At 35.3% G+C, this 24813-nt stretch overlaps 1 protein-coding gene across 1 annotated transcript in view; it reads left to right on the forward strand.

Annotated features, from left to right (window-relative positions):
* The first annotated feature begins 3040 nt into the window (after window positions 1-3040).
* LOC110026167 (magnesium transporter MRS2-11, chloroplastic) overlaps window positions 3041-24813 on the forward strand; it is a 37557-nt gene continuing 15784 nt past the window's right edge. Inside the window, exon 1 of the mRNA XM_020727015.1 lies at window positions 3041-3294. Within this exon, the coding sequence (XP_020582674.1) occupies window positions 3041-3294 (254 nt within the window). The remainder of the gene's footprint in view (window positions 3295-24813) is intronic.

Consider the following 24813-nt stretch of genomic DNA (forward strand, 5'->3'; position numbering starts at 1 on the left):
TTCTTTAATATTTTCAAAATGTAAGTGCAAAAAAATAAAAAAAAAATGATAATAATTTTATTCATGGCCCAATGATAAAAATTATATCTCATATCTGTATAGAGTTAGTATCTATTCTTTTGTTTAAAGAATGAATTTTTTAGATATTTTATTTTTCCTCAAAATGAAACAATTTAAGTAAAACATGGCTAATTTCACTAAATGCCAACTTTTTATCTACTAGTATGCTCTTAGCGCTTCTACAGGGAATCATATTTTGGGTATTTTTGCTATACCTATAAATTACATTCCTAATCCATTTTGGCTCACATTTAGGGAATAATCTCGTAACTTATCACCTCAACCTCAATTTTATATATTTTTTATTCAGTTTGTTTGCTTGATTGAGTTGATGTTGAACCCGCTTTGTGGGTGAGTTCTCTGAGTGTGATTAGTGAACTTCATTTTTTTATAATAATATTGCATACTTTATGTGACTATATTTATTATTATTATTTGATGTAACTTAGTTATAAATAAATTCAAATAATCTTTTTAAGTTAAGACTATCATTTACCAAAGGGCCATGACTCTCATGTAGAGAATAGTTGTCGTATTTTTTCCAATTTAACCAGGTCGAGATATCATGATCTTCAATTTTAAAGTTAACTACTTTCATTCTTTATTTATGTGAGTTATATTTGAAAAATAGTTTATCTAAAGTCATCGTTAGCTCTCGACTAATATGTTGAGTAGGGTCTAAAAGTTGAGAGACATTCTTTTCGGTCCAAACAAACTTAACTACAAGTTGTGAGTTATGTGAGTTATAAGTGAGTCGATTTTTCTAAGTACTGTGGGCAAACATGCTTCATATGATAAGTAATGTCCTCATTACTTATAATATATTTATATAACTACTTATTCATTAAATTACATGCATGGAGTTAACCAATGACATAACATAATAAAGTAAAAAAAATAAAGAAAAAAGAAGGGAGTTTTTGAGAGATTCTTACTATGAATCTATTTAAATAGAATGAAGCTTAACTTGATAACATTGGGTACCTTTTAATGTAACGATTAGAATTTTTTCAAAAACTTCAAAGTTAAGTGTGCCCATTTGGGAGTAATCCTGGATGGGTGACCTCCTAAGGAAAAGTTACACTAATCTGACAATGCTGTGAGGCTATTAGACCAATGCAGATAATATCTTGATGGATGAGAGTTAAAGCTATTATAAATTTTATCCCAATATTACACCAATTCGAAGATAAAAAATCTAAATGGTGAATGATTCTGGGTTAAGAGAACTGACAATAATGTTAATTGCTTTAGTGAGGATGATTGTGTGACCTTTTAAGTAGAATGAAGCTGAAGTTTTAAACATGGAGATATTTTTTGGTGTAACGGTTTGAATTTCATTAGAAACCTTAAAGTTAATTCTGCTTGTGTGGGAGCACTCATGAGATCATAGACATATTGAGAAGTTACACCAACAGGACAAAATTAAGAGTCCATTACGCCAAAGTAGGCAATATCTTAATATATGAGAGTTCAGGTATATTACACTTACTTTGTTAACAATACTATTTGAGATTTTATGTTCCTTGTTTTTGCTCCTTTTATAGAATATTATTTATTTCTGCTCCTTTTGTAACTCCTATTATTGTCAGTGGCCTGATTCATGCTCACCGCTAAAAGAGAGAGTTGAGGAAAGAGAGTTATGAGCAAAGAGAGTAGGATGAAAATGAGAAAAATGTATTGTTTCTCTAATTCCTCTCCCAAGAAGATGATCCTTTTAATAACTGTTCTCTCTTGTTATTTGTACAAGGTTCTCGTGCATTGTAAAATAATCACACATTGGACACAAATCTCAAAATTTTTTCTTTTTCCATTTTTTTTTTTGCATTGGCATTATAATTAATATCATGTTTGGCATTGCCACTTTTAGTAACGATTATCTATGATGCCATTCGAGTAATTCTCTTGTTGGCCAGCTTAGCTTCTGGATAAACTGAAATCAACATTTGAGTGAGTTGATACTCTTGAATAGGTTGTTCTCTTGTTTGGTGGGGCGAATCAGGTCTCCTTAGCAGGCATTTGAATTGCTTTTGTTAAGTCAGACATTTGTATGGTGATCATCATAAAGTAGTTGTTGAACATAACTTGCTTATTGAGATAGTAGAAGTGGTCCAACCAAATTGTCTAGTCGGCATAGTGAATACCATTACACTTCAACCTGAACTAGTTCAATGAGTATAGTGCCATACAAAATTGTTTAATAATTTTGCTCATTCACAAGGACAATAAAACTCTTTGATTAGCCAAAAAAGTAGCATGATAGTATTACTTTATTTAATTTGCTCAATATTTTGATAATCATAATTTGAACCAAACTCGATTCCAGTTCAAATTATGTTTAAATAGTCATAATTTTAAATGAATTAAACACAAATTAAAATCTTACATGAGTTGAGTCTTAGCAAAAAAAAAATTACCTCAAATAAAGTCATGTTAGGCTCAATTCAATTCATTTGTAGCCTTAAAAAAACTTAATATGTTGTTTTAAGCCTTCAAATAATAACAAAATTTATATTTTAATAAATGCATTAAATTATCTATTTACTGTTGATTTTCCCATCTTCTAACTTATTATAATAACTATTGCTTTGGATATAATAAATATATTATTTTAAAAATATTTAGATGCATATCACTGATTCTTAATTTTTTTATATTTATATTATTTTATCTGTACATAAAAAATGCATTCCAATTTTAAGGGATTAATAATGTTTTCAAGGCGATATAAAAATCTTGATTTGATGCCATAAAAAACCTTATAATTATAACATAATTGATGTGATTCCAATTAATATGGTGATTATAAAATGGGTTTGAACATAATTAGGCCCGTGCAGCTTCTTCAGCGCCAACCGCCTCACAAGTCATCTTCCCTTCCAATCCCGACAGCCTCACCCCTCCACCCCTCTCGACGGCGACACTAATCCGCTCCATTTCATTCTTTTGATGCCACCGTCGCTTCCTCCCGGCGACCCCAATGGCATCTGCCCTTCCCTCTTCAGTCCTAGTTTCTCTATCCCGTTTTCTCTTTACCTTCTCTCCCAAACCCCTCACCACTTCTCTCGTCCCCCCACCATACTCTAACCTCGTCGATTTCTCTACCCTCGTCGATTTCCCCGTATCCACCGCTCCTCCACCCATCGGGATCCGCGAGCAGGTCTATCAAGTCCTCGAAATCCTCCCAAACGGCGCAACCTCCCCCAAATCCGTCTGCCGCCGGCAGCTCCTCAAATGGAGCGGCCTCCGCCTCCGAGACCTACGCAGCGTGGATCCCTCTCTCTTTCTCATTAACTCTTCCCCATCCCTACTCGTCCGCGACCATGCTCTTCTCCTCAACTTCGGCTTCCTCCGCGCCATCGTCATGCCTGATCGCGTCTTTCTATTCGACCACTACCGTCGCGCTGCCTCCGCCTTCCTTTGCATCTTACTCCCTCGTCTGTTAGGCGCTGCCATGCCCTTTGAGCTTGAGGTCATCGAAGCCGCCCTGATGTCCCAGATCCAGCTTCTCGAGCAGAGCCTCATGGCCGTGAAACCTCGCGTTGCCCAACTGCTCGACTTGTTGCCCTACCGACCCACTGCAGAAGTCCTTGAGGAGCTCCGCCTTAGCAAGCAGACCCTCGTCGAGCTCGGATCCCGCGCTGGCGCGCTCAAGCAGATGCTGCTCGGTCTGCTAGAAGATCCGCAGGAGATTCGCGGCATCTGCCTCATGGGGCGGGCCGGACGCGTGCTTCGCGGGGGGGATGGTGCTAGGATCGAGATGGAGGACGCTGGGGAGAGGCAGGTGGCTGAGGAGGAGGAAGAGGAGATTGAGATGCTGCTCGAAAACTATCTGCACCGATGCATGCAATGTCATGGCCTGGCGGAGCGGTTGCTGGATTCCGCAAGGGAGATGGATGATTCGATGGCAGTTAGTTTGAGCTCGAGGAGCTTGGAGGTGAGCAGGGTGGAGCTGTTGCTCCAGGTGGGGACGTTGTGCGTCGCTGTCGGTGCACTATCGGCGGGCGTTTTTGGGATGAATTTAAAGTCGTACCTGGAGGATTATGTCTTTGCCTTTTGGCTAACGACAGCAGGGATTTTGGTTTGTGCCTGGGCAACTTTCTTCGTCATATATTACTACTTGAGAGCGAGGAAGATTTTATAGCTATGGCTGGAAAGAAGCGGGCTGCTTTTGAATGTTCTTTTCCCTGGTATGCTATCTTGCCTTACCTTTTTGTATTGAAGGCATGAATGGGCGAAAGCGTGCTTTCTTGATGTGTAATTCAAGGTTGTCAATTGTCTGTAATTATCATTATGATTATAGATTTGTAATTCATCATTTAAGCTGTCAAATTCAGTTCAGATGTCTGTTATCAAATTCTTTTAAATCAGAATGGTTTTGAAAATGTATAATAGGTTCAATCCCACCCATCCAATAAGATTAGTGAATTGCATTAAATCAAATGGCATTTACATATTGTATGTATAAAATGTGTCAACACGAATCTCAAAGTAATTCAACCGCCGCAAGGAAAAGGTTGTGACAGGTGAGGGCCCATCGAGTCGACAAAGGTGGTCGATCGATGCGATCGTCATCGATCGTTCCAGAGGCGGTCGATCGACTGAGTCGACGGAAATGGTCGATCGTTGCGATCGCGCATGAGGCAGCTGATCGACCGAGTTGACATAAATGGTAGATCGATGCGATCGGGCCAGAGGCAGTCGATCGACCGAGTCGATAAAGGTGGTCGATCAATATGATTGAGCTAGAGGTGGCTGATCAACCAAGTCGATGAAAATAGTCGATCGTACTATCGGGCCGAAAGCGACCGATCAACTGTGTTGACGGAAAGATAGTCAACTGCAAAAAAAGACATTTTAATGCAATCTTTAAATCATGCAAAGCAAATCACATGAATGCAACCATATGCGAGAAATGAAATCATTCCTATGGCGAATTAGACTTATCTTGGCAATCTCACGGAGGACTTAGGCTCAAATGAATGAAGATGTATTCCAACGCCTTAATGCGCGAAATAACATGACGTCACATTTGTTTGCCCGACATAAGGTCGGGAATCTCCCGCGGGGAGGATTCTCCATGACCAAGAGAACGGAGATTGAAGGATTGTCTTCTTATTCTTGATCGGTGGGTTTCAAACGTTCATTTGAATGAAACCGCTAAGACAAACGGCGAGAGTAGTATGTCCCTTTTAGTTTATTTTTTGGGGCTAGGGTTATGGAGAAAATCTCATGAATCGTGGGGATCGCAAAGAAAATGACTTCTAGCCTAGTGGCTTACCCTAACATCAGCTTAGTTCAATTCCTCTAACACAAATACCTAAAGAGGCTTGCTAATAAAAGGAAAACCGAGTTTAGAAGATGTCTCACCGTCGCGGTGGTTGACGGAGCGTTCTCTGGGCTTGTCCATCCTGTTTTGCAGTGAGGATAATGAAGACGACGAGGTTCTACTTCTCCAAAGCAAGAAAGACGTTCTCCTTGCTGAAAGGTTCCTTCCCGAGCTCAACTCACAGGATGTAGTGAGAGAGGAAGAAGAAGAATGTGAAGAAGAGGAGAAGCCGATAAGAATCGGTAAAGAGAAGTGGAGAGAGGAGGCTGGCTCTTCTCTCTGATGGGGATGAGGAACTAACTTGCTCTCTGCTCCAAATGTTAGCTTGCTCGCTCGTTCCATTGGCCATAGATTCCGAATGGCAGCCTCCTTTCTCAACTGTTCTGCCCAAGAGAAGATATCTACTCAGCTCAAGGAAAGAATTGACAGCTTGCCACTTGAGGAATGGGCTACCCCTCCCCATTCTTATTTTTGGGTTAAGAACCAGGCAAAAATCTTTTATCCAACGGTTAATGGCAGATTTCCGGGGACCAACCGCTCGGAGCAAGTGAGCTGGCGTGGTCATGCTTGAGATCCGACGTAATTACGCCGAACTCTCTGTCGGGATGGCGTGGCCACGCTGCACTCGGGCGTGGTCACACCACCTTAAGAATGTTGCGATCTAGACTGGGCTAGCGCGTGGTAAGGTGTGGCCACGCTCATTTCTGGCGTGGTCACACCGGGTCCTTGCAATCTCTGTCTCCTGGAGTGCGGTTTGTGGGAGTTTTATGACTCGTTCGGACTATGAAAGGTCCCGAAGGACCGAACTATGACAAGATCCACTTCCTCCTTCCCCTTGTTCGCGACCGCTTCAGACATCAAGCTGTCGGTTGTCACTTTATATGATTCCATTTCGACATGGGCTTTTGATTGGAAATGCGTGATCGGCCAGGCGTGCATACCAAACCAGTTGAAATCCTGACAGAGGTCCGCATTTCCCATCTTGTTCAACATAGTCTTGAGGTGTTTAGACTGAACTACTTATGCTAAGAAGCAAGAGTATTCAAATTTAGCCATGCTTTGATACAGAATGATACCATTCTAGGACTCATGGAAGGTGTTTTGGGAAGCATATTTGGAGGGGATGTGGGTGTGCAATAGCAAAGGAATGATAATATGTGAGGTCGACGGTGTTTGGAAGGGGATAGTTGTTTGCCTACTATTCCTAATGAAAACAACATAGGGAACCATGAAACAATGATATGTGGATGGTGAAGAGGATCCACTACATATTCTCGACTAATATACAAACACATCATTTGCAAAAGGAAATGATACAACACTCTGACGAGCATAAAACAAAGAACATCTCTAAGCACAATAATAATAATAAAAGTCTCCTAAATTAGAAAAAGAACAACATACAGATAGTTCTCTGATAGCAAATAACTTAATTAGAAGACAGAGAAATAAGGAAAAACAAAATTATTAGAAAATTTGCTAAAACTGAAAACGGGGTTGAATCCCATGCAGAACTTCTTCCCGCGATCCCGCAAAATTACAGAATCCCACTCGGGATTTTAGCGGGATCAGCAATTCCACAGGAACCCATTGGACAACATCCGTTGCGCCCAAAGATTGTCAAACTGGCTCAAAGTAGCTTGTTTCAAGCTGTTTTGAACTGGCCTACTTGTCCATTGAGCACAACATTGTCATATGGGGGCACTGGTTTTGCTACTATTATCGTCACTATTGGTTGTTGAGGGGCTGCCAAACCCACATCCCCTTGTTATATTCGGCATGCGCAGCATGATATAAACCTTTGATCACTTAGGCACATACATATTACAATGTAACTCGTTGTGAGAGATGGGATGTTTTTGATCTGGGGCAAATTTTGATGCCAAATCCCTAAATCCAATCTACCTCATGATGTTGTCATAGTCTTCTAGCGATTCCAATTAATAAGCAACACACTTTCTTGAAATTTTACCTTCAATTATTTACTATTGATGTGCTTGCTGGATTGAGATTTGTGATGTGATATATTTGCATGGAGAATTCAAAGACATGAGATGCTACCTTCTATCTCTAGTATTCTGAGCAGGTCAGTAAACTGTAAAGCAAGTTACAGTTAGGTAAAAATAAAAAGGAAAATTTACAATTTACATACATACCGCAAAATTCTATGTATTTACATATCTGACACCCAAAGTTTGATATTTACAATTATAACATCTTAATGTTGTAAACCTATGCATGAAAAAGGTAAATTTCATTTTTAACAAGGCAGTGAAGGTGGAATTTTTTGGGTGATGTTAAAGATTTGAGTGGTATGCATTGCATATGAATGTTTAGGTGTTGGATACGGAAATACTTAAGAATTATGTGGTGTACATGTAAATGCCCCTAAATAAAAAAATAAAAGTTATAGCAGTGAGATTTGTCATTTTTTCATTATTTCTAAGTCGAAGTGACAAGGAAGAACCATAAAAAAGAGCAAAAGAATGAGGGGGCTGACTATCCTCCATCTAGGGGGGGCTACATTTGCTTCGTTCTCCCTGCTGGAAGCTGGTTTTATGCCTCTCTTAGAAAAGGGGGAAATACGTTCAAGACTGCTAGTGGTTGTATTCTTTTGGGAATGTCAGGTATAATATATTCATTTAAAGTGCCCTAAAAAAACTTTATAAAAAAATTTAAGTTTTATGCGCAGTTTGATTTGGTGCGTGTTTGATGTAAAATAAAATGTTTACATGCAAAGTGACTGTTTTGTACGGTTTGAAATAAAGTTGGAGAAGGACTAATTCATAGTCATTTCCCTCACACTTTACTTGGCTATCTTAGCACAAAATAATAATTTTTCTGAATAAATTTTCCACATAAATAAAACTTAGTTTGGAAGATTTACATACATACCACTCAATACCTATGTATTTACATATCTAACACTTATACTTTAATTTTTTCATATATAACACTTTTCTATGCATTAAAAGGTGTATTACACTTTTAAAAGTTAAAATGATGACATTTTTGATGTGATATGAATGATTTTAGTGGTATAAATGTAAAAAGTAAAATCTAGATGTTAGATATATAAATACATAGGAATTGGGTGGTATGTATATAAATGCCCCTATTAGTTTTGAGAAGTTGAACAAGAATTCTCACATTGACATCATCTCTAGAACTTGCTGTGGCAATTCTCATACACTTACGTGTGGTTTCGGTGAAGCCCAACAAGGAACATCTTTCCTGTTTTTTAACCGCCCAAACAAAAAGAAAGGCTTATAAAGCTTACATGAAAGTTTGTTCTCCATTTTGTTTCGGGCGAAGTGAGCGCTCAAACTCGACATCCCGGGATTCTTCACTCAGTTTCCAACCAATGTGCTAAGCATTTGAGCATAATAAGTTGTCCAGTTGAAGAGGGGGATAGAGCATTCTTTAATGAAAATGCAGATGGCTGAGTGAAAGCTGCAAAAACTGTATTTCTGTTTTATTTGTATAACTTAAATGAAATCATTTTTGTAGCACTGAAGCTTGACGTGGTGCTCGGAGGTTGAGTCTAACATTGGAAGTCATGTGCTCACATATTCTTGTTAATTGAAGTCGCAAAAGTTTGTAATTTTTTTATTTCAATTTAATCTGATTCACAGAAATTATTGCTTCTCTTTTTCCCCCAGCCTTTATGTTGCTTCCGTTTTGTTTTACTTTAGGTTGACTTGGCATAAAATCTTAAAGATCATATGTGATGTTAGAATGTATCTTGTCATTGTCATGTAATGTAAATGCTTGGTTTTTTTTTTTTCAAATTGTTTTAGAAAAGGCGAAATTACATAATCAACACTTATGATATATATATTACTAACAGACTCTTAGTTGTATTGCTCCAGTTGGTAGTTTTGTAAACACTCAAATTTTGGGTGGGCAGTTTCTCAATGAATTTGTACGCGTGTGCTACTCTTTCAGTCTCCCTCCTATTCTCCTTGAAGCCACTTTTGACAAGCCAATATATCTGAAAATGGCTTCCTTCTCTCCACGAACCGATTTTCTTTTCCTCCTTGTCCTCTTCTTCATGTCATCACCTCTCACTATTATCTTCGGAATCTCTCGAATAAGGACCGACGAGAAGCTCTTCATCTATGATCCCTTGGTGTTACCGAACTCTCTTGGAGTCCGGGGTGGGAAACCCTAATGTTCTTTTTATTTCCTTTTTTAATTTTATGGAAATGTTATCTTCTTTCCTTCTTTAATCTTTCTATTAGTATTCATTAATGCAAATTTTGATTTCAGGGCATTCTTTGTAAGGGATTTCTTACGGAAAATGAATGCGATCATCTTATCTCTTGGGGTAAGATCTAATATGATTTGTTTGAATGATAATAAAAAAGGGGAGAAAAATGATTTTTTTTTAAAATTAGTCTAAAAGCTTTGATTGGTGTAGGCGAAGGGTATGCTTGAGAGGTCCATGGTGGCCCATAGATAATCTGGGAAGGCTATACTGAATGAGAACCAAACGAGCTCATGGTGCTTCTTCAACAAGCGTCAGGTAAAGTTCCATCTCCTTTGTCTAAGAATCATGGTTATTCTGTATATAGAAGTTCGGAAATTTTGTTATAAAGTTGTAATCATTTTCATAAAAAATAATAATGTTTTTAAAATCCTATAATCGGGGATAATGGGCCTAAAATGAGCTCAATAAACTAGTAGATTAACAACTATCAATCATAAACTTTAAGTTAATTGATAAAATATAAAAAATTGTGTTATAAAAAATTGGTTAAATTTAAAAGTTTAAAATACTGTGAAAAATATAAAGTGGCCAGTAGGAAATCTAAGAGAACAATTTGTAACGCTAAAAATTCAACTTTTAGTGATCTTTATAATAGATTAGATACAAAAGAGAGTAAACTATATGTATAAACTAGCCAAACAAAAAGAAACGAAAAGTAAATATTTAATTCAATGAAAGTGAAAAAGTGATTTTCTTAGAGGAGGATGTTCAACATAGGCGGTGAGCTATTTTGATAAACTTTTCAATGAAGTTCTGAAAATACGATCTACGTTAGTGATCTTAACATCGTTAATAATAATAATAATTTTTTTTTTAATTTTTTAACATTACATTAGGTTAAAAAATTTGAAGAGGCTTTAAAGAAAATCGAGGGTGAAAATCAATAGGGCCTGATGATGTCCCAATTGAGTTGTGGAAATATTTAGGAGATTTAGGAGTTTCTTTGCTTACGAAACTCTTTAATATTATTTTAAAAACTAAAAGATGCTGAGGAGTGGTGGAAGAGTATTTTGGTCCCCAATTTTAAGAATAAAAATGATGCACAAGAGTGCACAATTAAGTTAATATGTCATACTTTAAAATTATGGGAGAAAATATTATAACATAGGCTATAGGTGTGCTATAAATATTTCTTATAATCAGTTTGGATTTATGCCGTCCAAGTTTACTAGGGCAACTATACATTTATTGAGGGAGTACAGAGAGAGTAAGGAGAATCTGCATATGACTTTTATTGATTTAGAAAAAACTTACGATAAAGTTCTAAGAGTTCTTTGGAGAGTTCTAGAAAAGAAAACTGTTGATAAAACTTGTATACAATTCATTAAAGATATGTATATTAGAGATGTTACTTGTGTTTGAGCAGAAGTAAGGTTGATCATGTATTTTCCTATTTCAGTTGAATTACATCAGGGATCAGCTTTAAGCCCATATCTTTTTGCTTTAGTTATAAATGCCCTTACCGAACATTTACAGGAGGCTGTTACCTTGGTGTATGTTTTTCACTGATGATATTTTTTTTGTGAATAAGACTAGAGAAATAGTTCAAGAAAACTTGAATTATGGAGGTCTACATTGAAGTTTAAAGGTCTTCATTTGAATAGATCTAAAATTGAATACATGGATTGTAATTGTAGTAGTAGTTGCTCTAGTGTCAGAATTGCAACTATGGGTGATTAAATCATTAAGAGGTGTGAATATTTTAGATATCTTAGGTCTATTGTTCAAAATGATGGTGATATATCAAAATGATTGGTGATATAAATAAGGATGTTATTAGTAGAATTCAAGTTGGTTGGTTGAAATGGAGAAATGCATCGGGCCTATGGTGTGATAAAAATGTATCTCTTAGACTTTAAGAAAAATTTTATAAGATGGTACTGAAATGTAAAATGCTTTATGATGCAGAATGTTAGCCATTAAAAGAAAAGTATAAAACAAAGTTAAGTGTTCCTGAGATTAGAAGTCTTAGGTGGATGAGTGACTTGATACTTAGGCACCAGTCTAGCTTGGTAAACACCAATTTTTGCAAAAAAATTTCTCGCAAAGGGTTTTATCGATTCGTAAGATATGGGAGACCATGTATGACTAAAATATGGTCTCATAAATCTAAAAATAAGCATTTTTATAGGTTTTATATGAGAGAGTTTAATGCCAACTGGAGCCCCATACCACTATAAGGGTGTATTGCCCACAGCCCTGATTTCTCGGAAATGCGTGTGGTTAGGTTTTATGGATTCTTCAAGTTGCAGGAGGCTGCATATGATTGTTATATGCTCTCATAACACTTGAAAGGACATCCAGTTTGTGTGACATTAAAAATTGATGCCAACAATGTCTTTTTCTTAAGGTTGCTTCACAATAAATCTTTACGATGTTCTCTTTTAGCATAACGACTCCATGCTTATTTTACTTTCTTGGAATTGTTTTTTAAGGATATATATTCAAGGATGCTCACTTGTAGGTGTAGGCATTCTTCTGTAAAGGTAGTCTGTGATCGTTTACTTTAGAGCCTGATCAATAAATTTATAAATGTTCTGTGGGATTCAAATTTATTTCAATTCTTTGCAATGCCTGCTTATCAACAGGAAAATACTCCTACTTTACAAATTCTGAAATGTTGGGATGTTGACCAGAAGGTCTTTAATATTGGTGGAAACATGTGGGCTTCACGACAAAGTTGCCTTGATTATAGGCACTCCCAATAAAACACAACTTGTTATTTGGGTTAAGTGTCTATTATCATGTGCAACTTTGTTACAAATAAAGAGTGATTTTATGATCATTGGTTTAGGAGAGTATGTTGACCCCGTTGTTGAATTGTACATTAAGTTTTTGTTGTCAAACTTATTTTTCCCTTCAAGCAATTGTAATGCTCCCACGTGTTGTACAGTTTTGTTGAAGATGTGTATAATTTTTCTTCTTTCAATTGGTCAAGTGCTATTTGTGATTTCCGTGTAGAACAAACTAAAATCGTTGCTCGGAAAATAAGGTGGCAACAACTGCTTGGATATATAAATGAATTTGTTGTTCTGTTGACGGTTAGTATTTTGTCTGCATCAACACACTTTAATTTATTTGGCATTTAACTTAATGATTTTTCTTTCTTTCATATGGTATTATGAGCACACTTACATAATTGCACCCTGCTTATCAGCCGCACAACCTCGAATGTTGAGGAGGTCCAAAGGCACAAATTGGTGCAAAAACACTGTGATGTTTTATTCTCTCAAATGAGTCCCGAACAAGTAAGAAAAATAAATTTTTTTCTCAGTAACTACATGAAATTACATTTATATAGGTAACATGCTAATTGATCAATTGTTTATAGTAGGTTTTTTATTCTTTTAAGAACATAACGGAGACAGAGCTACAGTTACTTGCCCCGGTAACACAGGTCCCTCCAAGTCCTACTCATGACTCTCTGTTACCTCCCCCTGAGAAACCCTCTTGCTATATTTACCCCAACCATATACTCCTATTTTTGTACATATTTCATCTCCATTCAAATCTAAAGCCCAAATAAACACTGAAGAAATTTTGCTTTTAGTGAAGAGACGTAAGAAAAAGTTTTCTGAGTTTAAAGCATTGGTGCAGAGTAAATTGTCCAAGCTGCACAATAAAGTATTAATTCTTGAAGGAAAACACAAAGAAAAAACTAGTTTAGAAATCCTCTTTAAGCAGACTTATACACCTGGTCAAGGCAAGAAAGGCTAGAAAGAAAAGGTACTTAGCCTCCCCCATACACTACATATGAATTCAAGAGGAGGATAACTGAATCCACTGATGCTAAACCACACGAGGAGAACATTTTTGAAGCTGTCGTTGTGGAGAGTAAAAAGACAGATAAAATTGATGCAGACAGGTGAAACTTCAAAGGAATTTTCTGAAACATTACTCGCCGAAAAAAAAACAATCCATTGACTTGGACTATTAAGAAATGTGGGTATCTTTAAAATAGTTTAATTAATGTGTATTATCATAACCAAAATATTATGTTGTATTTTATTCTGTTATTTGAACCTGTAACCTAAGCTTGTGGCTGATGTCATAGAATTTCTCAACAGAGATGAGATTTCTGCACATATGCTACAATTGATCGACCAATATTCCTCAACAAACCCTAAATGAAAACCTTAGAACGTGAAGAAGAAATGAAATCGGCCATGAAAAACAATACGAGAATGAAACGAGAAACCCTAGAGGAAAAATTAACAAATAAAGTGGGACATGGGTTCTTAAATAGACTGCTTTTTCTAGTTGAATTTTAGGGCTTGTTTTGGATCAAGTTCAGTCGTCGCCAAAAAGAAGCTTTTTTCACTCATTTATTTAATATCAGGAGGTAGGTCTATCTAAGGACGGGTGTCGTGATATTATTGAAATTCGAACGCATACGTGATATTACTGGGGAGTCCAGACACAAAACTGTTTCCGGATTTCGAACGTAATATTTTCCTGTTAAATTTTTTTTTTTTTTTGCTTAACACAAACTATGATATTTACAAGACAAACATCCCTCTTATATTTCTTTGGAAGATTTACATACAGAACAAACGCTTCTATTCATATATTTTTATATATCTAACATCTAATATATATATATATATATATATATATATATAAAGTAGGAATGACTTGAGACTATTATATGAGACCCAACCACCCCTAATTTGCTTAACAATTTGAGTACCACCCTCCATAAAGAGACTATCGCCAGAGGGGCATTAGAATCTCTGACCTCAAGGGACTTACGACTGACTCGTAGATTCCAACCAATATAACAAAATTCAAATTCAACAACTCCATCGAGTCGGAATTGTCTATGAACTGACCTGATTACTTGTAGAATACACATTTTCAAATTTCACAGGAAATTAGCTCTTCCTTCCTGAAGTCAATTCTAGCGGAAGGGCTCCCAAGTTCCTGCGGGTGCTTTAATTTCTCGATGAATTTATACCCGCATGCTGCTCTTTTAGCATCCCTTCTCTTTTTATTCTCCCGGAAGCCACTTCCAACAAGTCCCTTTTATTTTATTCCTCCTTTTCCTCTTCTTCATGTCTTCTCCTCTCACTCTCTGTGCTTTGGAATGACTCGAAGAAGGATTGAGGAGAATACCTTCATCTACAATCCCTCTCGCATTACCCAACTCTCTTGGAGCCTGAGGTGGGAAACCTTAATGTTCTTTTTATTTCCTTCTTTAATTTTACGGAAATGTTATTATCTTTTCTCTACTAGTATTCATTAATGCAACTTGTAATTACAAGACGTTTCTTTACAGGGGATCTCTTACAGAAGTTGAATGCGACCATCTGATTTCTGGGGTAAGATCTAATAGGGTTTGTTTGAATGATAAAGAAAAAAGGGAAGAAAAATGTGAGCTCGAGAGGTCCTTGGTGGCCCGTAGACAATCTGGAAAGGGTATGTTGAGTGAGGCCCAAACAAGCTCAAGGTATTTCTTTGGCAAGGGTCAGGTAAAGTTCCTTCCCCATTGTCTAAGGACCGTGGTTATTCTATATATAAAAGTTTGGAAAATTTGTTATAATTTTATAATTTTTTTATAAAAAAATAATAATGTTTTTTATATCCTGTAACTGAGGATAATAGGCCTGAAATGAGCTCAATAAACTAGTATATTAATACCCATCGATCATAAACTTGAAGTTAATTGATAAAATATTAGAACTTGTGTTTAAAAATTGTTTTTAACAGTTTAGAGAGCTAGGAAAAATATAAAGTGACATGTGGGGAGTCTAATAGAATACTTATATAAACTAGCCAAGAAAAAGAGAAAAAAGTAAGGATTTAATTCAACTAAGGTGTATTAAGATGAAAATTAAAAAGTACTTTTCTTAGAAGAAGATGTTCAACATAGGTGGGTGAGCTATTTTTATAAACTTTTCAATGAAGTTTTTGAAAAAAATAATTGACCTTAGTTTTCCGACTATCATTCATAATAATACTATTTTTTAGTTTTACCGTCATATTAGGGAAAAAGAAGTTGAATAGGCTTTAAAGAAAATCTAAGATGAAAAATCAGTAGGATCTAATGATATCTCAATTGAAGTGTGAAAATATTTAGGAGATTTGGGGTTTGTTTGCTTACAAGATTCTTTATTATTATTTTAAAACTTTAAAAAATGTCTAGGAATGGAGGAAGAGTATTTTTGTCCTCAATTTTAAGAATAAAGAGGATGCACAAGAATTTGCAAATTATATAGGTTTTAAGTTAATATGTCATACTTTAAAATTATGAGAGAGGGCATTCAAACATAGTTTAACACGTGATACAGAGATATCTCATAAGCAATTTGAACTTATGTTGGGTAAGTCTACTATGGAAGCCATATATTTATTGAAGGGTTTGATGGAGAAGTACAAAAAGACTAAGGAGGATCGACATATGATTTTTTTTTTATTTAGAAAAAGCTTATGATAATGTTCTAAAAGGAGTTATTTAGAGAGTTCTAGGAAAGAGAGGTGTTGATATGACTTAAATTACAATCATTAAAGATATGCATATTGAAGCTATTGCTTGTGTTCAGATAGAAGGAGAATTAACCAAGTATTTTCTTATTTTGGTTGGATTACATCAGAGAGTAGCTTTAAGCCTATATTTTTTTTTGGGTTTAGTTAAATGCTCTTACTCTACATTTACACAAGGCTGATACCTTGGTATATGCCTTTTGTTGATGACATGAAAACTTGAATTATAGAGGTCTATATTGAAATCTAAAGGTCTTCGTCTTAGTAAATATAAAACTGGATACATGGAATGTAATTTTAGTTTTAGTAGCTCTAGTGGCAAAATTGTAACTATGGGTGATCAAATCATTAAAAAGTGTGAATATTTAGATATTTCGGGTCTATTGTTCTGAGTGATGGTTATTTAGATGGGGATGTTATTAGTACAATTCAAGTTGGTTGGTTGAAGTGGAAGAATGCATTGTTCTTATTGTGTGATGGAAAAGTATTGCTTAGACTTAACGGAAAATTTTATAAGATGGTGGTGAGAGTTGCAATGCTTTATGACGGAGAATGTTGACCTTTAAAAGAGAAGCATAAAACAAAGATAAGTGTTGCTGAGATGAGAATGCTTAGGTGGATGAGTGGCTTGACATTTAGAGACAAAATGCAAAATGAATCTATCCAGGAAAGAGTTCATGTAGCTCTAGTGACAGATAAGATTAGAGAGAATCATTTTAGATGGTTAAGTCATATTAAATGTCGACGATCTGATAATCCAGTTAGGTGAGTAGTTGTTTTAGAATAAATTATGTTAAGGAAGGTAGATGTAGACCTAAAAAGACTCAGACATATTGTATAAAAAAATGATTTTAATCTATTAGAATTTAATGAAAATATGATGTTCAATAGGACACAATGGTAAAAAAGGATTCATACAGCTGACCCCAATTAGTGGGATAAAGGCTTGTTGTTCTTTTTGTTGTTGTGTACTTAGTGATGAAATTGACTTGCACATCTCGATAAAGTGAATATTTATTCTCATCTAAAGAATGAATTTGCTATATATTTTATTTTTTCTATTCATGGCAACAACATTGGCGCTTATTTTTTCATTAGTATAGAGAGACCTAATGGCTCACTTCCATCGGAGTCATATCAGATTAAGCAGTGTGGGCACACTCTTAACCAATGAAAGCAAAAGTTAAAAATAAAATTGATTCAAGGAATCTCTCTTAAGAGTCATATCATAAACACATATGAGAGGGTTGACCACACCATAGGCCCAAGCTATCAATCAAGCACATATCCAACTTGAAGGAAAGTCATACATGTTAACATGAACTTGATGACTATCCACACATGTGAATAGTGAGAAAATGATGAAAAACTTATTGTTGCTAGAAGGATGGCGATGGTCGAGGATCATCAACCACTGTCAGACACAAAAAAATGAAAAATTTGCTATGTTGAACACCAACAACTATGGAATTTGAAAGATGAAAGCGAGGACATGGAATTTGCCTCATTCTCTCTCTTATGACTTGAGTATATACAACACTCTACACTCATTGGCTTGTTGCCTGAAATAAAGAAATACCTATACTATTTATAGTCAAAGAAGAAGTAATGGTGAGTGGGAAGAAAAAAGTTGGCACTAATGCAACCTCCCATCCAGACAATTCCACTTCTAAAAATGACATGTCAAAATTAATCATTTCTATCTTACAATAATTTTACTTATTTATAGAATGAATGGCTTAGAAAATCAAATATAGTGCATTTAATATATAATATTATAAGAAAATATCTTATCTATCTCTTTTATCCTCTTATGGTGTCGATAATTTCATTAACATTATCTTAATAATGCCTTACCTTGGTAACTATTCCTCAAAAATGCTTCTCCTGGATGGTTGACCTCTTAGGAGAGTTCATATCTTGGGGGAGTTGTTAACCTAGATGATGAGTTTATCTCCTATATAAGTTCATCTCTTAGGAGGGTTATTCTCTTTGACGAGTTCATCTTCTGGACTATTTTATCTTCTGGACCATTTAATCTTCTATGAGAGTTTTTGCAAAGAGTGTTTATCTCATGGATGAGTTCATCTTTTAAAAGTGTTCGTCTACTGAGAGAGTTGTTCTTCTAGACAAGTTCATATGCTTGCAAGTTTATCTCATAGATGAGTTAATATATTGTGAGAGTTTTTCTCTTGGATAAGTTTATTTTTTAGAAGAATTCGTCTCCTAAGAGAGATATTCTTTTGAATGTATTCATCCCCTAATAAGTTCATCACCTTGAAGGATTCATTTTCTAGGAGAATTGTTTTCTCATACATTTCCTGGATGAGTTTTTTTTTCTAGCAGAGTTCATCTTCTAGATAACTTTATTTCTTATAGTGTTATTCTTCTAGATAAGTTCAACTTGTGATTGAATTTGTTTCCGAGGAAATTGGTTCTCTTAAACAAGTCGAGTGACTATGCACCTTGAACCATTTCTTATGGATTTAAACCATACATATTTTGTTCTCCAATTCGATTATATCCTTGAAAGACAAGTGCAAAAAGAATAAGAAAATGATAACATTAATTTTTTGTTTATTGATGAAAATTTTCTTGCACATCTCTTTAGAGTGATTAGATATTCTCTTGTCTAAAGAATGAATTTGTTAGATTTTTTTTTTCTTAAAATAAACTACTTAAGTGAAACATGTTTGGTAGATCTAACTAAGTGCTTATTGTTTGTCTAATTGGGGGCTCTTAGCTCTCCTTAAAAAAATCACCTTCTTAGCTCTGGATGATTTGATTGGGGGCTCTTAGCTCTCCTTAAAAAAATGACCTCTTAGGAGAGTTATTATCCTGGATGATTTGATTTCAAGGGAGAGTTATTCTTCAGATGATTTTATCTCCTATATGAGTTTATATCTTAGGAGAGTTATTATTTTTGTTGAGTTCATCTCTTAGACTAATTCGTCTTTTATGAGAGTTTATCTCATAAGAGATTCATTCTCATGGATAAGTTCATCTCTTAGAAGAGTTTATCTTTTGAGAGAGTTGCTTTATTAGATGATTTTATATGCTAGACAAGGTTATATCATAGATGAGTTCATCTCCTAGTAGAGTTGTTCTCTTAGTCAATTTCATCTTCTAGGAGATTTCATCTTCTAGGAGAGATATTAATCTGAATGTTTTCTTCTCCTGATAAGTTCATCACCTTAAAGATTTCATATTCTAGGAGAATTGTTTTCTCATATATCTCTTCGATCCTAAAAGAGTTATTCTTCAAGATAATGAATTTATTTTCTAGTAGACTTGCTCTTTGAAACGAGTAGAGTGATTGTGCGCCTTGAACTAAATATAGGGGTCTTTTTATCCTACATATTTAGTTCTTAAACTCTCTTATATTTTTGAAAGAGAAGCGCAAAAAGAATTAGAAAATGATAACAATTTTATTCATTACTTTGTGATAAAAATTGTCTTTTAAATCTCTATAGAGTGAGTATCAATTCTCTTGTTTAAAGAATGAATTTGTTAGATATTTATTGTTTTCTCAAAAGGAATCCATTTAAGTAAAACATGATAGATTTCACTATATCTAAATGTCTGTCTACTTGGGGGCTCTTAGCTCTCCTGTAGGGATTCTTCTTTTGAGTACTTTTGCTACACCTATAAGATTACATCCCTGGGTTCTTTAGGGAAGAATGTCGTTACTTATCACCTCAACCTCATTGTTATATATAATTTTTTTCAGTTTGTTTGCTTGATTGACTTGATGGCGAACTTGCTTTGTAGGTGAGTTCTTTGAGTGTTATTAGTGAATTTCATTTTTCTATAAAGAATGTTGCATGCCTTGTGTGACTAGATTAATTATTATTTTTTATGTAACCTAGTTATAAATAAATTAAAATAATCTTGTTAAGTTCAGACTATCCTTCACCAAATGGTATTGGCACTCTTATAGAGGATGTCATATCGTTTTCAATTTAGCCTGACATATATATCGTGATCTTCAATTTTCAAGAACAATCTTCATTCTTTATTTAGTAGAGTTATAATTTGGAAAATGTTTATCCAAAAACATCCTTAGTGTTTGGCTATTATGTTGAGCGGGGTCTAAAAGTTAAGAGACATTCTTTTCACTCCAAGAAAACTTATTACATGCAGTGAATTACTTTAGTTATAAGTGAGACAAGTTTTCAAGTACTATTAACTTGCTTCATAGGATAAGTCATGTCCTCATTACTTTTTATATATGTATATAATTATTTACTCATTAATTTAGTTACATGGAGTTAACCAAAAACATAACATAATAAAATGAAAAAAAAGAAAGAAAAGAGGTTTTGAGAGATTCTTACTATGAAGTCATTTAAGTAGAATGAGTTTAACTTTAAAACATCATGGTACCTTTTTGTGTAACAATTAGAATTTCTTCAAAAATTGTTAAGTTAAGCATGCTTGTTTTGGAGTACTCTTGGATGCGTGACCTCCTAAGGGGAAGTTCCACAAACGGGGCAACACTGTGAGGCCATTAGATCCATGTAGATAATTGATCCACCGACAGTGTGTGCATCACGATTGTGTTAGTCCTGATAATAACACCAGAAATCTTGATTCACTCTCTATGCATATTAATTAAATTCTTGAAATATTTTTGCACACTATGATTTCTCACGCAAATATACATATTGTTTCAGTAATATATGGTTCTAAAAGAGTACGAGATGTCGAACCTAGAGGGAACTATGAAAACCTAAATAGGGCAATACTCTAGTCTACATAATTCATTCTTAGTTTGAAATTTTGAATTACTAGAGTTCTAGTATCAATCCTACCATAATAATATAAAATTACTTATATAGAAATTCTAACTATGCTATGAAAATTTGTTTTTACCAAGTGCTATGAGTGCTATTCCTTGTGGTGATTATAGTATAATGTTGATGTGGAAGAAATCTAAAATAAAGTAAAGACTGTCACCCTAGAATCATCCAAGTTATCCACCAATAAACTCATCTCCTTAACCTTTGCATCTCCCTATAAGGTATTTCGATTCATACATTGTAGTTCAATGTGATTTCCTAGTCATTTATGCCTCTTCCGAGTTCTTTATGTCTTAACATGTTTTAACAAATCAATTTGTCCATATTGAAAAGTAAACTAAGTTCAAAAGGAAACCATCACAATATAAATAAAAGGCTATTTCACATTCAATCCAACATTTCTACAAGTTTACTACATCACCACGAAGAAAAACAATGGATTCTACTTAGAATTCTTGGATAAAACACAACAAGCTTGCCTTGAATTATAGAGATTTAACATACAAGAGTATTACAAACAAAAAACACAAAAAAAACTCACCTCTCTCCCTCAATCCTCTTGAGAATGCTTTACCCAATTCTTTTGCTCCTCTCTTGCAACTATTTACACAATAGAAAATACAAATCACACTACTCACATCCTACACTTGTATAGAACAAGCCTAAGAACTCTCACATTAATGAAAGAAAATCTCTCTAGAGACTCCCTCTCTAATTCAATTGTTGCTCCAGAGTTCTTCCTCCTCCTACGGCGTTTCCCCCTTGTTTTCTCTTGTAAGTGCTCTTTAATAACTCCTAAAAACTGCCTTGATTCGCCTAAAACCATCTCAAAGTGATGGCTGAAACTGCTCAAAATGGAGCAGAATTCGGTGCTGGCCCCTAAGCGCCGATATACCTGGAGCTATATCCTTGACCTTTAGGACTGAGGCCATGGCGCCTAAGTGCCAACCTCTCAGGTTGCTCTTTGGTGTCTGGTGCCTAAGCGTCGCTCTTATATGGCGCCACAACCTTGCCTTTCAATGAACTAGCGCCTAAGTGCCAAGGTCCTGACGCTATTGTCTTGGCCTTTGGTCGACTGGATTGGTGCCTAGGCGCTCTGCTTCTGGCGCCAGGTGCTTGGTTGTGGTGGACTGACACCTAGGTGCCGTGGTTTTGACACCATGACCTCATTTTCACAAAACTTGGTTTTTCTCCAAATCTTTTCATTTTTGCTCCATGTTCTTTTCCCTTTGTTCTAATACTAATATATGTTAAATCTGCAAGAAAAACATAAAAATAACTTTCTTTAAAGTTCAATTTTATCCAAAAAATGTGCAAAACATAAAGAATTTCCTCCAATCTTTTCACACATCAATAATATCTCGATAGATGAGAGTTCTAGCTATCATAATTGGTGTCCCAATATTACATCAGTGTGAAGATAAAAATATTTCTTTGGTGAATGCTTCTGGGTTAAGAGCACTGACAATGATGCCAATTATTAAAGTGAGGAAAATTGGGAGACCCTTTAAGTAGAATGAGCCTGAACTTTTAAACATTCAAATGTTTTACGGTATAACAGTTTAAATTTCATTAGAAGACCTAAAGTTAAGCGTGCTTATGTGGGAGCACTCATGGGATGGTTGACATTCTGTGAAGTTACGTCAATGGGTCAAAAACTAGGGTGCCATCAGACCAAAATAAACAATATTAAAAGAGTTCATGTCTATTCCACTTTGTTAACAATGTTATTTGAGATTTTCATGTTACTTGATTTGTTCCTTTTGTAGCATATTATTTATTTTTGCTTCTTGTGTAACTCCAATTATTGTTTATGGTATGATTCACACTCACCACCAAGAAAGAGTTGAGGAAAAAGAGTTATGAGCCAAGAGAGTGGGATTAAAATGATGAAAATGTAGTGTTTCTCTAATTTCTATTCCATGAAGATGGTCCTTGTAATACTCTTCTCTCCTCTTTTTTACAAAAGATTCTATTATGCATTATAAAATAATCACTCATCAGGCACATATCCCAAAAATATTTGATTTTTTCATTTTCTGTCTTCTTCTAGCATTGCCATTATAATTAATATCATCTTTGGCAATGCCAAATTTTAGTAAACATTTTCTATAACATCATTGGAGTAATGATCTTGTTAGCCAGCTCGACTTTTGCATAAACTGAAGTTAGCCAATTCAACGTTCGAGTGTGTTGATATTCTCAAATGGGCCATATCTTGTATTGTGGGGCGAATCGGGTCTTCTTAGCAGGCATTTAAACTGGTTCAGTTAAGCTAGACACTTATACGGTGATCATTATAGAGGAGTTGTCCTGCATAGCTTGCTGATTGGGATAATAAAAATGGTCCAACCAAATTGTCTATTCGATATAGTGAATAGCTTGATTCTTCAATCTGAACCAAACCAAACAATATTCGGCTACACAATATTGTTTGCTAATTCAGCTCGTTAAGAGAGAGAATAAAACTCTTTAAAAAGCTAACAAGAACCTTGATAGTATTACTTTTTAATTTATTCATTAAGACCTAATCATTAATGCAAGAGATATATATATATATATATATAATCATAATCGTACTTGAATTTTAGCAAAAAATATTCGCCCAAACAATGTCATGATTGGCTCAATTCATTTCGTTTGTAGCCTTTAGTTATACTTAATTTATTGTCTTAAGCTTATGAGCATATAATTTGCAAATAATAACATTATTTATATATTAATAAATGCATTAAATTATCTATTTACTATTGATTTTCCCATCTTCTAAGTTATTATTATAACTATTGATTTGGCTATAATAACTATATTATTTTATGAATATTCATTCATATCACTCATTCCTATGTATTTACGTATCTAACTCTTAAATTTTTTTTTTTTTACATTTATGTCATTTTATTTATGCTCAAAGAAAATCGTATTTCACATTTTAAATAACATGATAATAATTTTTTTTCAAGTGGACATAAGAAATTTGATGTGACATAATAAAAATTCTTATAGTTATAAAAAATCATTTTTTTTTGTTAACTAGCCCTAATAAAGAAAAAAGATTACACGTGGATAATCCGTACGTACGATGGGTATATTTTGGGTATATTCCATATGTATTTGAGGTGTGTTCGAGGTGGAGACTTCTAATCAGGGGCCGTTTGGTTTGTCTGGTTTGTCGAAAATGAAATTGTATGATCTGAAAATATCGCCTTGTCGAGCCGGAGGGATTGTCGTCGCCGAAGTCGTGCCAACAGCTACTTACATGTCGGGCACCATCTTCATTTAGCCAGCCAGCCACCATGGATTGGCCAAAAGGAGTCTAGTGGACCGACAACTTGGGCTGGCCAAACACTAACCAACCGGCCACTTTGGTCGGCCAACGCCTGCTTGCCGGCCAAGTTGGTTGGCTAACCCCCAACTGACCATTCACTTGGGCCGGTCGCCACCACCAACTAGTCACCTTGGCCAACCACTATCTGTCGGTCCGCCACTAGGGTCGGTTATTCAACGTCGATGAGTTCAACGACAAGAAAGCTTTAGGTCAATGGATCCACACAAGAAAATAATTGGAGTACCCCTTACTATCCACCATAAACAAGAGCATAAATGTAATCTCCATCTTCCCCCTTAATTCTCTCTATAAATAGAAGGATCTTAGCATGAGTTAAGGGTCTTAGGTCCTAGGCCCATAACCCCTAGGCTTTCTCTCTTACCGCCTACGTAGCGAGCGCACTCCCCTTCCTCCCTCACTTGTAATCTCACTTTGTGTGGAGTAATAGGGGCCAAAGAGCTTGGGAACACTCATCTTTCTTTCATGCTCTTTTCCTTGGGCATGATTCGGAATATAGATTTGGATTCAACAGAAATAC

The sequence above is a fragment of the Phalaenopsis equestris genome, unplaced genomic scaffold, assembly GCF_001263595.1.
Source record: "Phalaenopsis equestris unplaced genomic scaffold, ASM126359v1 Scaffold000353, whole genome shotgun sequence".
In the NCBI taxonomy this organism is placed as follows: domain Eukaryota; kingdom Viridiplantae; phylum Streptophyta; class Magnoliopsida; order Asparagales; family Orchidaceae; genus Phalaenopsis; species Phalaenopsis equestris.